Raw genomic sequence first — 14,558 nt, forward strand, 5'->3', positions numbered from 1 at the left:
TCATTCTACAACTATTGGTTCGTCTGAGTTAAATTTTATTCTTCTTTCTATAAAGCGTTTGTTTGCTTTTATTCCAAACTTTGAGGTAAAGTTTATTAAACGCCAAACGAATATGGTTACCGACTCGTTAGTTAAGACGACCCATTCTTGATCTAAGCGTAATATCGTTAATGTTATTCCTCCTTATAGTGACTTTCATTTGATAAATGATATGAGTTAAGTTTCTTCTTTGTTAAAAAAAAAATGGAACCAAAATAAAAAACTCAGTATCTATTGACATTTGACATTATGACATATTTAAGCCACAATAAAATATTAAAAAAATGGTTCATTTCATCCGGCTGAACCTCTCTAGCATTCCTCAAACGCCAAAATCCCCGCCGTAAGCTAAACCAGTCTGGACCGAAGCTGAGTCGAAGAGAAAGATGACCTCCTCCGTCAAAGACGATAACCAAAGTAACTTCTCTTCTTTCTCTAAATTCATTCACATTTCCCCAATTTTTTTTTTATAATAATAGTAGTAATCATTATCAATTTGTTCATAGGTAAAATGAAGAGAAATTCTGTTTAGGTTCATATTTAAACTAGGTTTGACTTAGAAAATGTGTGGTATTTCTTTTATCCACAAAATTCTCTCTTATAAAGATGTTCATATCAAATTCCTTGAATTTTGAAAACCCTGACATGATACACTTTGAGTCTGCAGGATCTGTTAAAAGAGTTGCTGTTGTTGGTGCTGGGGTAAGGTAGTGTGGTTGCTTCACTTCTTCGTATTTTTAATTATTGTTAATTTAATCAGAATGATAATTTGGATTATGTTTGGTTTGGATGGATTTAGAATTCATATCATTGTTACATGCACTTAACTTGAAATTTTTGTTCCTCACAAACTGATTAAATTATCTCGGTCTAAATTTGTTTTTCGGGTATAAAGTGGGCTTGCTGCAGCTTACAAATTGAAATCACATGGTCTGGATGTAACTGTATTTGAAGCGGAAGGAAGAGCGGGAGGGAGGCTAAGAACGGTTTCTCGAGATGGGCTAGTTTGGGACGAGGGAGCTAATACAATGGTAAGGTTACTAGTATAAGCGTGCATAGTTATTTAAATTTACTGTGCATGTAAGTAATGAGAGATTCAGTTCTGAGTGTAGATTTGCCACCAATCCATAGATTTTGGATCATATTACCTAATGGTCCATACTCAGTGAAATTTCGTTTCCAAACGGTTGATTTTTTCATCCATGATAGTCTTGTTGTGCTCTAGTTTAACGAGCTTCTTCACATTAGAGGAAGATTTCTAACAAGTCGAATTTAGTTTTGGGAAAATTAAGAGTAACCTACCCAATATTTCTGCCATTTTTTAATTTAATAATAACATACTATCCTCCTTGCTTTTAGGTTAAAATAAATCAAAGTTGTAGCTTATGACATCCCATAGGTAGGCTAATAGTGAGGCATGCTATATTGCAAGCTTATCAAGTATCAACCCTCTACTTTCGAAGGCACATGCTTCCTAGATGACCAAGAGATATGAATCTAACAATTTTTATTTTTTTTATAAATCCAACCCAAACATGAAGGGGTTATGTATTTCAAAATAAAATTCATGTATGGAAATTGAAAATGAATTATGGGGTATATTTGTAATTTACCCTTTTTCGATACATGCTTTCAACATACCAGCATATGTTCTTATTTTTTCCTGTTTTGTACTCTGCAGACTGAAAATGAAACAGAGGTTAAAGATTTGATTAGTTCTCTTGGACTTCAAGAAAAGCAACAATATGTAAGAATTATTTTACGTCTGACATAATGTCAGAGAGAACATGTTTTCCCAAAAATATAAAGCAATTTCTTTTCATTTATTTCCCTGTGATGACTTCATTCATTCTAATATTGGTGATTGGCCTATCGGGGATTGCATATCTGTTCTGTTTATAAGACTGATATTATGTTTATTGTTACAGCCACTGTCACAACATAAGCGCTATATTGTGAAAAATGGGACACCACTTCTGGTATGTCTTGCCAGTAACTTCTGTCATTCTAAAATGTGTTTCTATTTTTCAATTTTGAAATAATTGAACTTCGGAAATAGGTTTTCAGTTTTTGCAGAAATTTGTCTCAATAATTATGGAATGTGATAACTTGTTATACCAGGTACCTGCCAATCCTGCTGCACTATTGAAGAGCAAACTGCTTTCTGCACAGTCAAAGGTTTCTTTCTCACATCTCTAAGCATCTATCAGCTTTTTGAGCTTTTGTAGTTTTCTCTCTTAATGTCATGAAATGCTTTCTATTTGATTAATGTTACTTAAACATGTTTTCATTCACACACTTCTCAAGCACTCCCTTGCAAATTTGTTATTTGTGTTTCCCATTATAACTTCTTGTCAAAGGTTATATACCTCATATAGCGTGTGCCAATATCTTTTCTTTTCAATTTCTCTGGTAACTATCAGACGGAAATGAGCAAGTATTTCATTAGAGTGAACTAGGGAAGAATTCCCCTTATTACAGTATAGATAACCAGTGTTATCAAATTGCGGCGCCATGGCCGCTATGGCCGATATACATGGCGGTTTTTGGGCTAGCCGCAATGGTAAATATCGGCCGCTATTGCGGATTTTTCCGCAATAATCTGCAATAACAGCGCCGCAAATCGGCTGGTATGGCGGGATTTTGGCTTTACGCAATGGACCGTCATCCGCCATCGACAACACTATAGATAACAGATCTTTGAGGGTCTGTACCTCCCATTGCTGAAAGCCCTAGTGCTGACAATTCAATTAACAACTCATCCTCTTCTCTCTTCAGTTCTCTATTTACTTTGTGATCCTCCTTAATCTCTATAACTACACGAGTTTACTAATTACCTATCTGTCCAAAGAAATCAGGTTTGATTGCTTCCTTTCATTTATCCATTCCTCCATAAATAGTACAAACTCGATTACTACTATTAATGACACAAGGGCCAGTATTAACTACAGATTGGTTCTAATCTGAATTTTAATTATACACACTTCCTTGTTAATACAAACTATGGTCGAAAACTGATAATGCTAGATTCCCTTTTGACACCCCCCTCAAATTGATGCGTCTGGTCAGGAAGCATGGATTTGCTAATGAGAAATCGATGACAGGAACTGTGTTGATGAATATATCTGTGTAGAAAATACTTTTGATATATTTCAATATTGTGAATAGGATACAATATTTCGTTTAAATAGGATTTTCTAAATCAAATGGCCTGACTAATGGGCTAAATGCAATTATTACAAAATCAATCGCAAAAATACAATATTTACGACACTATCTCTCAAGCTAATGAATGGATACCTATCATTCGCTGCTTGGAAGTAACTTGGTCGAATAATTCTGTTGGTACTTTATGTCCGGGAGAAATGTAAGCTGCAGTTGTCAAACTACTTTCCAACTTTTCCTTAATGAAGTGCCGGTATAAGTGAACAATAGAGGAGGCAGGGCCGTCTCTAAACAAGTAAACATTTTGATGCCTTGGGAAGAACTATAAGAGATCTTAGTATAGTCAAATCTTAATATAGTCAAATTATTAGTTTTTGTATTATTCATCTCTTTTCGAGCTACAAAACAGATTATAAATTTTTAAGGCTTACTTGCAGTTTTAGTCCACCTATTTTTACTTGCTCGCGTAATTGATTCCCCATTTTAAAAATCACGTAATTGATCCCTCAAAATCGGAAGCTCACCATAGCTCGAAACTCAAATTCAGTGGAGGACTTCAAGACTAGGACTTATTACTTTTCCATGAAACCAATGTATAACCATGAAATATGGGTCAACCAATGACATTACTACACCCGAGCAACATAAATAGATGTTCTGTAGGAAAAGGGATTTCCGAAAGAAAAATATGTTTGAAATCTTCTGCAAAAAAGTTGAGATGACCACTGCCGAAAGCATTTCTACTCTACACCTCTACCGAGGAATCTAAAATTGTCAATGTTCCGATATGATTATAGCTATATGGAGGACTCAACTCTTTTTTGGTCATCGTGCATGCCTTGCAATATGTGTCAGTCACATGTTAGTGACATGCCTCTTATCAGGAGGACCTGTGTTAGAAAGAAGAATATAAATCATTAAACAACTGTCAAAAGCAGTTGTCTATTTTGTAAGTAAGGTGTAGCAGCTTATGTCACTACCTCTACTGACTACATTAAACAACTGTCAAAAAGCATATCCAGGTATCTGAGAGGTACAAATTTTTTCTAAAAAGCAAACCCATGTGGCTAAATACAACTAAGAAGCCAGTCTCCCCTAAATGCCGTTTAGTTTGCATCATTATGTGATGCTGATTGGGCATCTGACATTGATGACAAAAGGTCTACTTCCGGGCTTGCTTGTTGTCGCTATGCGAAAACATTTGGGGTATGACATTTGTTAGTTTGGTCAAATCTTATTATGTGACAGTCCAAAAAGCAAACCCTGGTGGCTAAATACAACTAAGAGGCGAGTATTGAAGTCTAGCACATGCTGCCTTTGAAGCTCTTTGGTGATGTAGGAGGGCTGCCTGCGCGTATCGAAGAAAAAGCAGCACGTCAGAAGGTTCGGCAGGATTTGCACAAGTTTGACGTCCGATGTCAGAATTACTCGTATTATACCTTTTCGGAAAGGGAATCGGCCCAGGAGTTAAACTTAGTGATATATAGATTTTTAAGCCATTTAAGTTCGTTTTAGGCCAGAAATCAGCAATTTACTATTTTGTTTTATTTAGTATTTGATTCTATTTTGGATTTGATTCTATTTAGGATTGATTCTATTTTGGATTTGATTCTATTTAGGATTTGATTATATTTTAGATTTGATTTCGTATTAGATTAAAAGTCCATTAAGGTCTCTTTAAGGCCATTAGGGTTATTTTCTTTTATGTATTTAAAGACGTCTGACATGGGCATAAGGATTATCTTTCATATAACAAAATTTGAAGTTTTCTTCGTTCTGGTGATTCCAGCTTATCTGACATGTTTTGCGCTTGCAACTCTGCGTTTTTATTCTATAGGTTTAGCGCTTGTTATTTCCTAGGGTTTCCGACGGCCTCATTTGGGTTCAATCTCTTCTACATGAGTTTTAGGTTCAGGTTTCCACTCCTACCATTTGATGTAATAATCAAAGAAGGATTGCTTTATGTGAAATTCTAGTCCCGCACTCTAGGTTAAAGCATATAGAATTAGGCATCTATGTTCGGGAGAAAGTTCTAAATAAGCGGTTCATTGCTGATTGTATTCTTCTTAGAAGCAAGTGGTGGTTGGTATTCTCACGAATCCTCTGTCTAAACTTCACTTTTCTGCAATCCAACAGCAAACGGAAGGTGCTTAGCAGTTCAAGGCATCACCCCACAGCTGGAGTTTTTGAAGCATGCATAGTATATATAGGTGTCAATAAACCCCCTACATGACAAAGCCCTATTAATACGATTATCTTTGTATGCGAATCAGATTAGCTTGTATTGTCAAGCTGTTAGCAGTTATGTAAGATGTTTTTTTTTTGTTACAACTTGAAGATGTTACTCATCTGATTTCACCCTTTACCATATTAATACCAATCTTTTCTTTCAGAGACTTGGAATGAAATAAGTCATAAAACTCGACATATATCATTTTTATGTTTTTTTCTAAGTTCTCTCACTCGAGATATATGGACAGTATAAAACTTCTAAAGCTTTGACAATCCTCACCTCTTGAGCTAACATTTAGGGTTGACTTGACTTGGGCTGTTTTATCTCACTCTCCAAATCTTACGATCAGAGATATGGAGAATATAGAACTTGTAGAGTTCGGACAATCCTCATCTCTTGAGCTAGCTTTTGAGGTTGACTTGGCTTAGACTTAACCCAAGTTCAAAGACTTGGGAATTTGGAACGAGATTCACTCAAAGCAGTTGATGACAAACTTCAGATTAAATTTTTTTATTATTATAATTCTAACAACAATTGTTATTATGCTCCAAATCTTATGTATTCCCTATTATTTTATAATTCTGTTTGTGGTGTTAATTACGTCTTCTAAATATAACTACTTGTCTTCTAAATATAACTACTTAATGATATTCATTTATCCTGCTGTTAAAGGATAGCTTGCACACTTACCTTTCTAAACTTGCAGATCCAGATCTTTTTTGAACCTTTTTTGTGGAAAAAAAATGGCTCCTCTACTGTGTGTGATGAAGATTCTGAAGAAAGGTTTGATAAACCTTAATAATGAATGACACCTAGTTTTACAAAACCTTGCTCTCTGTATAGTTTATATTTTACTAAGCAAAAGTTGTTGGTTGTTGTAAGCAAAAGTGACATCTTTTGCATTCTTTCTGTTTTCTTTTTCAGTGTTAGCAGATTCTTCGAACGTCATTTTGGGAAAGAGGTATATGTCACACTACCTTGAAATCACTCATTTGCCATTTTTCTGCTTATGGCTAATCTATTCTATGCTTACAGTGCTGCATATGTTTTCCAGCATTTTATTTATTGAATGAGAGAGAAAAGACATTATTGTGAAACCGTGTATTTCAACAACTCAGAGGAGTCTATTTTATATAGGTTCGAGGGAATACAAACAAATGGAATATATGAGATATTATTCCTATTTGCATGATATCATACAATATAATATATCTACAGTAACTTCAAATATCATAATATAATTTCAACACAACCCCTCAAGCTGGAGCAAATAAACCATATGCACCGAGCGTGATGAAATGAAAAATAACCACATAACATGTGAATGAAAAGTCATTTTGATAAAAATAACAAATGGTTAAAAACGAGTGAATTAGTAGAAGGACCCTAAACATTCGATTAATATAATGAACTAAAACATAAAGGGATGAAGCTCGTTTATTGGAGAGGTTCGATACCAACTTCTGAAATTTATGGTAAGAGGGATATCTGTGGTAGAACAAACACGGGATATGGTGGATAGTTGGTAAAGGCCTTTAGACCCATATCTGACACCAATAGTCCTTCCCAAATTTTGGTCTGCAAAATAACAGTGGCTTTAGTAAAGGTAATCAAACAATCATTGGAACTAGTTAACTGAGTTACTAAAAGTAAATTCAAGGGACACCTACGGAAATAAAGAACATAACTCTAACTGTTATGAAAGGGAGTGGAATGGAAGTATGAATCCCTTGGGATAGAGTTTGAGCGCCTTTAGCTGAAGTTACTATAAGTAAATAACCAGATATAGAAAGAGAAGAGAAACTATCCTTACTACTAGAGATATGGTCAGATGCACCTAAATTAAATCAAGAACCCAATGACCAAGAGGGAGAGATTGCGATATGCAGACAAATGAATTGGGTGTGAGTGTGTGACCAACGATAGTTATTGATCCGGAGAAATGAATAAACAAATATGCAAACCACTCAATAAAATCTTCATACTTCGGAAAATAGGCCTTCAGAGGATCTGTACTACCGAAGGAAGCCATGATCGGTCCAAGGAACAAAAAAAAAAACTGGCAAAAATAGTATTAGAAATGACACGTGCAAAAGCTGTGAAGTCATAGGTGGTCTGTGTGGGCCAGAAGTTACAGGATTTGGGACTATCGAGTGTTGGTGTTTACTGCGTTTTGAAATGCAACAAGAACAGTGGTTGCAAGGTCTTTCACACACCTATGGCGGTTGCTAGATGCATGGAAGCGTACGAGTGAAATTTTAATGGTGTGGTGCTCGGCTAAAAAGGTTGCGGGAGACAATTGGTGCTGACGCTGGGAGAGCGGAATAAGTGAATGGTTTAGTGTGAAAGTGATGGAATGAGGTCACCACCATAAAGAAGGAAGGATAAACTGCAGTTGGAATACAGTTTCCAAAAATAAATCACCAAAAGGCCCTATAAGAACAGATTTAGGGTTACCTCTATTAGATCTAGATAGTATGATGAATGAATGAGAGAAAATATATCCATAATTTTGTGAAATTGTATTTCAGATACACAGTGGAGTCGATTTTATATAGGCAATAAATAAGGAGATATTATTCTATTTACAAAATATGATATTATATGCCTATGCAGTAACAACAAAAATCAAGATTTATTTTCAACAGTATTATTTCGTTTAGTATTTATTTCTTCTTTTTTCTAACAAATTATTTGTAGATTGTGGACTATCTCATCGATCCTTTTGTTGGAGGTACAAGTGCAGCAGATACTGAATCTCTTTCTGTGAGTTGCTTCTCAATGTTTTAAATATGTTTGATATTTCATATTAAATAATATATCATGTAAAAATTTTCAAATATGAATTTTTGTCGTATTAATATCGGGCAACCATATAAAATGTTAATTTCCTTCTTTCATATTTTTCCAACAGATGCGCCATTCTTTCCCAGAGCTATGGAGTTTGGAGAAAAGGTATTGCTTGCAACTTTCATATGAGTTTAAATTAAATTACTCATCTTCTCATTTGCCCCTACACTGATCCCCACCTCTCCTTTTATATAGAAAATGGTTACTATATGGTGGATCCTCTCTATGTTTTCAGGTTTGGCTCCATTATAGCAGGGGCTTTACAATCCAGCTTATTTGGTAAAAGGAACAAAACTGGCGAAACTAAAGATGCACCAAGAAAAAACAAGCACCAGCGTGGTTCATTTTCTTTTCATGGTGGGATGCAGGTATTGAATCATTGTGCAAATATTTCTTCTTTGAGGAAACCTTGTCCTGTGCTTGATTAGAGCTACTCACCATTTTGAATAAGGTTTCCATGTTAATACATATCTTTCATCTCATTTGTTTAATTGTGTATCCAGCACAGACACTGACTGATACATTGTGCAAAGAGCTTGGCAAAGACGACCTTACGTTAAATGCAAAGGTTTTGACACTAGCTTACAGTCATGATGGAAGTTCCCCATCGGAAAACTGGTCTATTACTTGTGCTTCTAACAAAAAAACACAAGATGTTGATGCAGTAATTATGACGGTTAGTATGGTTTCACTTCTTTTTCCGTTTTGTTCTTTCCCCGAATTCTCCAAATTATGCATGGAAATGTTAATATGACAAACAAGCGAACATAATTCAGGGAAAGGCCTGGCTTGTACATGTTCAGATCCAAATAAATTAGAAAGACCCAACACGGCAAAAGCCACGAATTGTTGTTTCAATTGCTCTTTTCTTGACGGTTAAAAAATAAATAAAATAAAATAACAGCTCTCTCTTACCGGCTTACATAAAGTTGGATTTAAATAAACAAAAGTGTTTTTTTTCCTTGAGGTTGGGTTTATTCAAGACATGTAAAAAGAGAGAATATGTTACAATTGGTATTTAAAAGCATAAATACTTTTAAGTAGATAAATGTTCATTAGAAAATTTGAAGACAAAAATCATGGTTGGTTTCAAATAAATTAAAACGTATGCTTGGATAAGTAACTTCTAAATAGATAAGCTTTATAAGATAAAAAAGAAATTGTGAAAAAGGAAAGAAATTGTTAAGAAACAACAAAGTCATATTGAGGCATAATAGTTTGCCTTCGCAACAAAAGCTAAGTCATATGATTTTGTCAAGCATTTGCTTTATTTTTTAGCTAAATAAACACAGATAACATATTTGATCCACAAAAAAAATAATACTATTAAGTTTGCATTTTAAGGAAAAATACATAGTAGTACATATAATTAAAGCCAAATACCAAATAATATTGACAAAAAATTTACATTTTAAGGTCAAGGCAACATAGGATTGTAGACTTGTAAACTCCCCAGGAAAGTTGACAGTTTACCAGTTTTATCGAAGCTTACATGAAGTTTTATGAGTTTTCCACGCAGAGTGATATTCTCGTTTTGCATTGTTAATTTCTACTGCTGATAACTTTTGATGTTTTTTTGATGACACAGGCTCCTCTAGGTAATGTCAAAGACATCCAGATCACCAAAAAGGGAACCCCCTTTTCACTTAATTTCCTTCCCGAGGTATACAATTTTCAGCCTGACCTTGATTTCAATTGATTTACTTAAAAATTTATTGATTTACATCTCATGCTCGTCGTATACGATTACTACTTGGTAAGGATAATAAAAAATGCTATAGCATAGGTCTTGTTTTTTTAACAACAGAATCAACACCTATTGTAGGTGACCTATTTGCCACTTTCAGTCTTAATTACCACCTTTAAAAAGGAGAATGTAAAGAGACCTCTGGAGGGATTTGGAGTTCTCGTCCCTTCAAAAGAGCAACAAAATGGTTTTAAAACTCTCGGTAATGCTTCTATTAGTCTATGGCTTAAGAAAACTAAAACAGGTCAAACTGTTTCTGCCATAACCGCTGACTTATTTTGCACAACAGGTACACTTTTTTCCTCCATGATGTTTCCAGATCGAGCACCCAGTGATATGCATCTCTATACCACCTTCATAGGGGGAACTCGAAATAGGGAACTTGCTCAAGCTTCAACGTACCTATATTATTTTACTCTGGTTCTAATCATATTTTTTGCACACCCATATACGTGTCTATGACTATTGTGTTCCCTATGCTTGTAAATTGTCATTCTCATCTAACTAATTTTTATGTAAGAACTAAGAAATCAAACAAATAGTTTAGTAAAATTCTACAGAAGTCGATTATATATGAATGGTAATAGGCACATTGGAGTGACAATAGACACTCCGGAAAACCATATATGCTGTCACTCTCTTGTTTCCCTGTCTTTTGTTTCCGTTTCATTATCACCATTGTTTCATTATCACCATTTCGTTACTAATTGGCTCATTTACTCATTGCAGTGATGAACTTAAGAAAATTGTCACTTCTGACCTAAGAAAGCTGTTGGGAGCAGAGGGAGAGCCTACATTCGTCAAGTATGGCATCAATTTATTTTCAAAACTTTCTCTATTTTTATATTTTTCTAATGCTACTCATTTGCAGCCATTTCTACTGGAGTAAAGGCTTTCCTTTATATGGTCGCAACTACGGGTCAGTTCTTGAAGCAATTGACAAGATGGAAAAAGATCTTCCTGGATTTTTCTATGCAGGTAAGTTCTTATGCAATGGTTCATATACAAATTAAGCTCTGACCCCTGGTTAAAGAGTACTAACAACTCACTCTAATGTTATTGAGCATACATATACAAGTTAAGTTCTTATGTTAGTAATGAATGATGAAACTTTGTAGGTAACCACAGAGGTGGAATTTCAGTTGGTAGAGCAATTGCCTCAGGGTGCAAAGCAGCAGATCTTGTAATTTCCTACCTCAACAATGCTTCAGACAACACCGTGTCTGATAAATGATCATATAGATGTAGGAACTGCATGCATTCTGTTTACTAGATTTCCTTATTTCAGCATCTGTAAACAATGTCATGAAAGTACATCTAAATCAAAGTCTAATGGTGTTTCTTTTCTTTCAATTTTAGTTATTTTAATAAAATTGTTTTTCTATTTTGCCTTCTTAGACAAACTGATTTTGTAAGGCATTTTCAATTTGTTTCTTTGAGATCATGAATATTTCAACTTAGTCACCAATAAAGTAAAATGTTTTTCAATCTTGTCTTTTTGTTAATGTTACTTAAATTTAATGTGGACATCCACAAATTAAATCGCTGACTTGACTTTGTAAGACATTTCAATTTAGTCTCAGACGCTAAAACTTTTGGAAATTACTTAAGGCACCTAAGCTTTCTTCTCCACCCTAGTGAAAAATAAAAAGTACTTTTAAATTCAGAAATGTAACTTCGGACACACTCCAATCCTATACAATTCAGTATTTTTTGAGCCATGCAAATAATCGGAAATGCATCTCCCAATATGTTATGAAATTGCATATTCAGAACCTATTGAACTAGAAACAAGTATAATAAAATGAAATAGATGCAGAAACGAAGATAAATACACATAGATAATCGCTATGTCATACATAAAAAAGAAACATTACATAGATAACTGTTGAAGGAATCTATATGTCACCCCTTATTTTAAACATGATATCCCCTCATTTTGCATTATTTCCAAAATACCCCTGACACTATTAACTTAAATTTTTTATCTTTTCTGAACAAAAATTACGGTGGGAGAAAATCACTCAAAAAGTCATTTTCCGGTACTTTTGATCAAATTTCTGGTACCTTTTTTGTCCGATATCGGAAATTATTTGATTTTAACGAATTTTCGGTAGTCATATACTAGAAATTTCAAATTTTTAGTGTGATTTACCGGAGATTTTAAAAATTCGTTAATTTTACATAACTCATTACCCTGTACCATACCAGATATTTCACATTTCCGGTAGAAAACCCAGTACCAGAAATTTCTTTAAAACTTGAAATTTCCGGTATGGCAGATGAAGTTTTATATCTTTGCGGTCCTGAACCGGCAACTTCAACTTCTTCTACGAATTCATGTAGTGATCTTACGCAGTACTTCGCCACAGATACGGTATGTTTACTTTACTTACACAATTTTTTTTTTGTTTTTATAAATTGATGCAGTTATCTGATTGTACGTTTTTGTGATTGACAGATTTTTGAATCACGAGATAAGGTTCTAGAATGAGCACGTTCAATTGAAAAAAGTCTTGGTATTGCTGTTGTTACAATTCGATTCTTCTAATGGAATGCGAGGGAGGAAAGATAAATTGATTATGGGCTCTGATAGAGAAGGAAATTACAAAAAGAAAAATGAAGTCGCGATCCCTTCTTATGGCAATTCTACTATGAGGCTTAGATGCCCATTTAGGTTGAGATCTGTTCCGAGTGGTATTGGTTGGAAGGTGGTGGTTAAATGTGGGATGCATAATCATAGACTAGATAAGGATTTGGTAGGTCATGACATCTTGGGCCGTCTAAAAGATGATGAAAGAAAGTTTGTGAATGACATGACGAAGTACAATATGGCACCAAGGTACATCGTGTCTGCTTTGAAAGACAAAGACCCAAGAAATATTACGAGTACTACCCAGATATACCGAGTTAGAGCAACATACAGACTGGGCAAGAGAGGTGCACTAACAAAAATGCAAATGTTATTGAGCCTTATTCACCAAGAGAAATACATGTGTTGGTCTAGAAATAAGGAGAGTTCAGATATTGTGGCTGATATCTTCTGGACACACCCTAACTCTGTCAAGTTGTTGAATATGTTTCCTCTGGTGTTGATTTTTGATTGCACGTACAAAACAAATAGGTAAGAATTTTAATTTTAATTTCTCCCATCTTAAAAATAAGTTGAGTGAGCTGGTTGCTGAATGCGTTTTTTAATCGTGCAGGTACCGACTACCTCTGCTTGAGATTGTTGGTGTTACATCAGCAAAATTGACGTTTTCAGTTGCTTTTGCATATTTGGAATATGAAAGAGAGGAGAACTTAACATGGGCACTAGATAAGCTTAACGAGTTGTTCTATTATGAGAAGTTGCTACCAGATGTCATGGTGACGGACCGGGAACTTGCATTAATGAATGCCATTGATTCTGTGTATCTAAATGTGTCTCATTTGCTGTGTACGTTTCATATTTCAAAAAACGTTAGCATGAAATTTAAAGAGTATGTGAAATCAGAAAGACAAGAACATGTCATGGATCAATGGAACAACATGATGTATTCAAATACAAAAGACGAAGATATCATGGATCTATGGAACAACATGATGCATTAATGTCAGTTGGAATATGCTGATGCTTCACAAGGGAGTCGGACTACGAAGAGATCATGCACACAACCAAGTGGGACTCAATCGTCATCCATGTCGATTGGTAAGCAACCATCTACCAATTCTACAAAAGGCAAGTACTTGTCACAGTTTCCGACTTTCTTTCATCCATACATCGATGACATTGTTGATGTTGAACCAAATAGAAATTATGGTTTCCGTTGTATTTCATCTGCATTAGGATGGGGGAAGATGCATGTTATGATGTTCGAAGACAGTTTCATACTCAAATCCAGCAACACACAGATTTGTTTTCCAAGTTGTTCTATGACACTGTCTCTGATGTTAGTACTTAATTACTCGTAAAACACTTGAGTGTTCAGGGTAAAGAGAAATGAATGTCGATTCCACATATGGGTTACCCTATTTCTTCTAGATACAGTGTTGTATTTGTTTATCTTTCCATGTTAATGAACATAAGATTTTCCCTTCTTCTCATAGCTCCATCCCCATACACGAGTCGACATACAATCATTGTTGTTGCTTTTGTCAACCGTAATCATTTGGTTCAGGTGAAGTTGAGATCCGATTGTCCACTGCCTCCCGTCACTGATTGTTGGAAGAAGAATTGTTCTAATAATGCAAAAGCATGGGAAACAGCATATGCGGGTCGGTTCAGACACTGTGAAGAATTGTCTAGGAAGTAAGACATTGAGAAGAATTGTTCTAATGATCCAAAAACTATAGTTTTATTGTAATGCATCTATGTATGACATTTATTCTATTTATATATTAATACGGTTCATTATTTCTACATGTATTTTATTCAAGTTTTAAAAAAAAATAAGTCTCAGTATTACCAGAAATTTGAAATTTTCAGTACCAAAAATTTTACCAGAAATTTCAAATTTGCGGTAATTTTATAAACTGAAGTCA

The 14,558-nt window shown here is 34.7% G+C and overlaps 3 protein-coding genes across 4 annotated transcripts; all 3 read left to right on the top strand.

The window, feature by feature from the left end:
• Positions 1 to 307: 307 nt before the first annotated feature.
• LOC131609072 (protoporphyrinogen oxidase 2-like) lies at positions 308 to 11,387 on the top strand. 2 transcript variants are annotated; one of them, XM_058880712.1, is made up of 18 exons: positions 308 to 456; positions 707 to 746; positions 935 to 1,070; positions 1,721 to 1,786; positions 1,968 to 2,018; positions 2,161 to 2,217; positions 6,144 to 6,220; positions 6,362 to 6,398; positions 8,138 to 8,203; positions 8,352 to 8,392; positions 8,523 to 8,655; positions 8,796 to 8,963; positions 9,876 to 9,950; positions 10,113 to 10,236; positions 10,324 to 10,432; positions 10,764 to 10,838; positions 10,906 to 11,012; positions 11,153 to 11,387. In XM_058880712.1, exons 1-18 carry the CDS (start codon positions 426 to 428, stop codon positions 11,266 to 11,268), a joined length of 1,509 nt encoding a protein of 502 aa, XP_058736695.1. In that variant the 5' UTR covers positions 308 to 425; the 3' UTR covers positions 11,269 to 11,387. The 2 variants fall into 2 exon arrangements, with proteins under 2 accessions (XP_058736695.1, XP_058736696.1); XM_058880713.1 differs by having other exon boundaries at positions 354 to 456; positions 707 to 741.
• A 1,229-nt stretch (positions 11,388 to 12,616) lies between these two features.
• On the top strand, positions 12,617 to 13,628 carry LOC131613481 (protein FAR1-RELATED SEQUENCE 5-like). The gene is made up of 2 exons (XM_058885148.1): positions 12,617 to 13,158; positions 13,241 to 13,628. The coding sequence occupies exons 1-2, from the start codon at positions 12,617 to 12,619 to the stop codon at positions 13,626 to 13,628; spliced, it is 930 nt and encodes a 309-aa protein (XP_058741131.1).
• An 87-nt stretch (positions 13,629 to 13,715) lies between these two features.
• Positions 13,716 to 14,329, top strand: LOC131613482 (uncharacterized). Its single transcript, XM_058885149.1, has 2 exons — positions 13,716 to 13,966; positions 14,059 to 14,329. Exons 1-2 carry the CDS (start codon positions 13,716 to 13,718, stop codon positions 14,327 to 14,329), a joined length of 522 nt encoding a protein of 173 aa, XP_058741132.1.
• Positions 14,330 to 14,558: the final 229 nt, after the last annotated feature.

This window comes from Vicia villosa, linkage group LG6, assembly GCF_029867415.1.
Source record: "Vicia villosa cultivar HV-30 ecotype Madison, WI linkage group LG6, Vvil1.0, whole genome shotgun sequence".
Taxonomy (NCBI): Eukaryota; Viridiplantae; Streptophyta; class Magnoliopsida; order Fabales; family Fabaceae; genus Vicia; species Vicia villosa.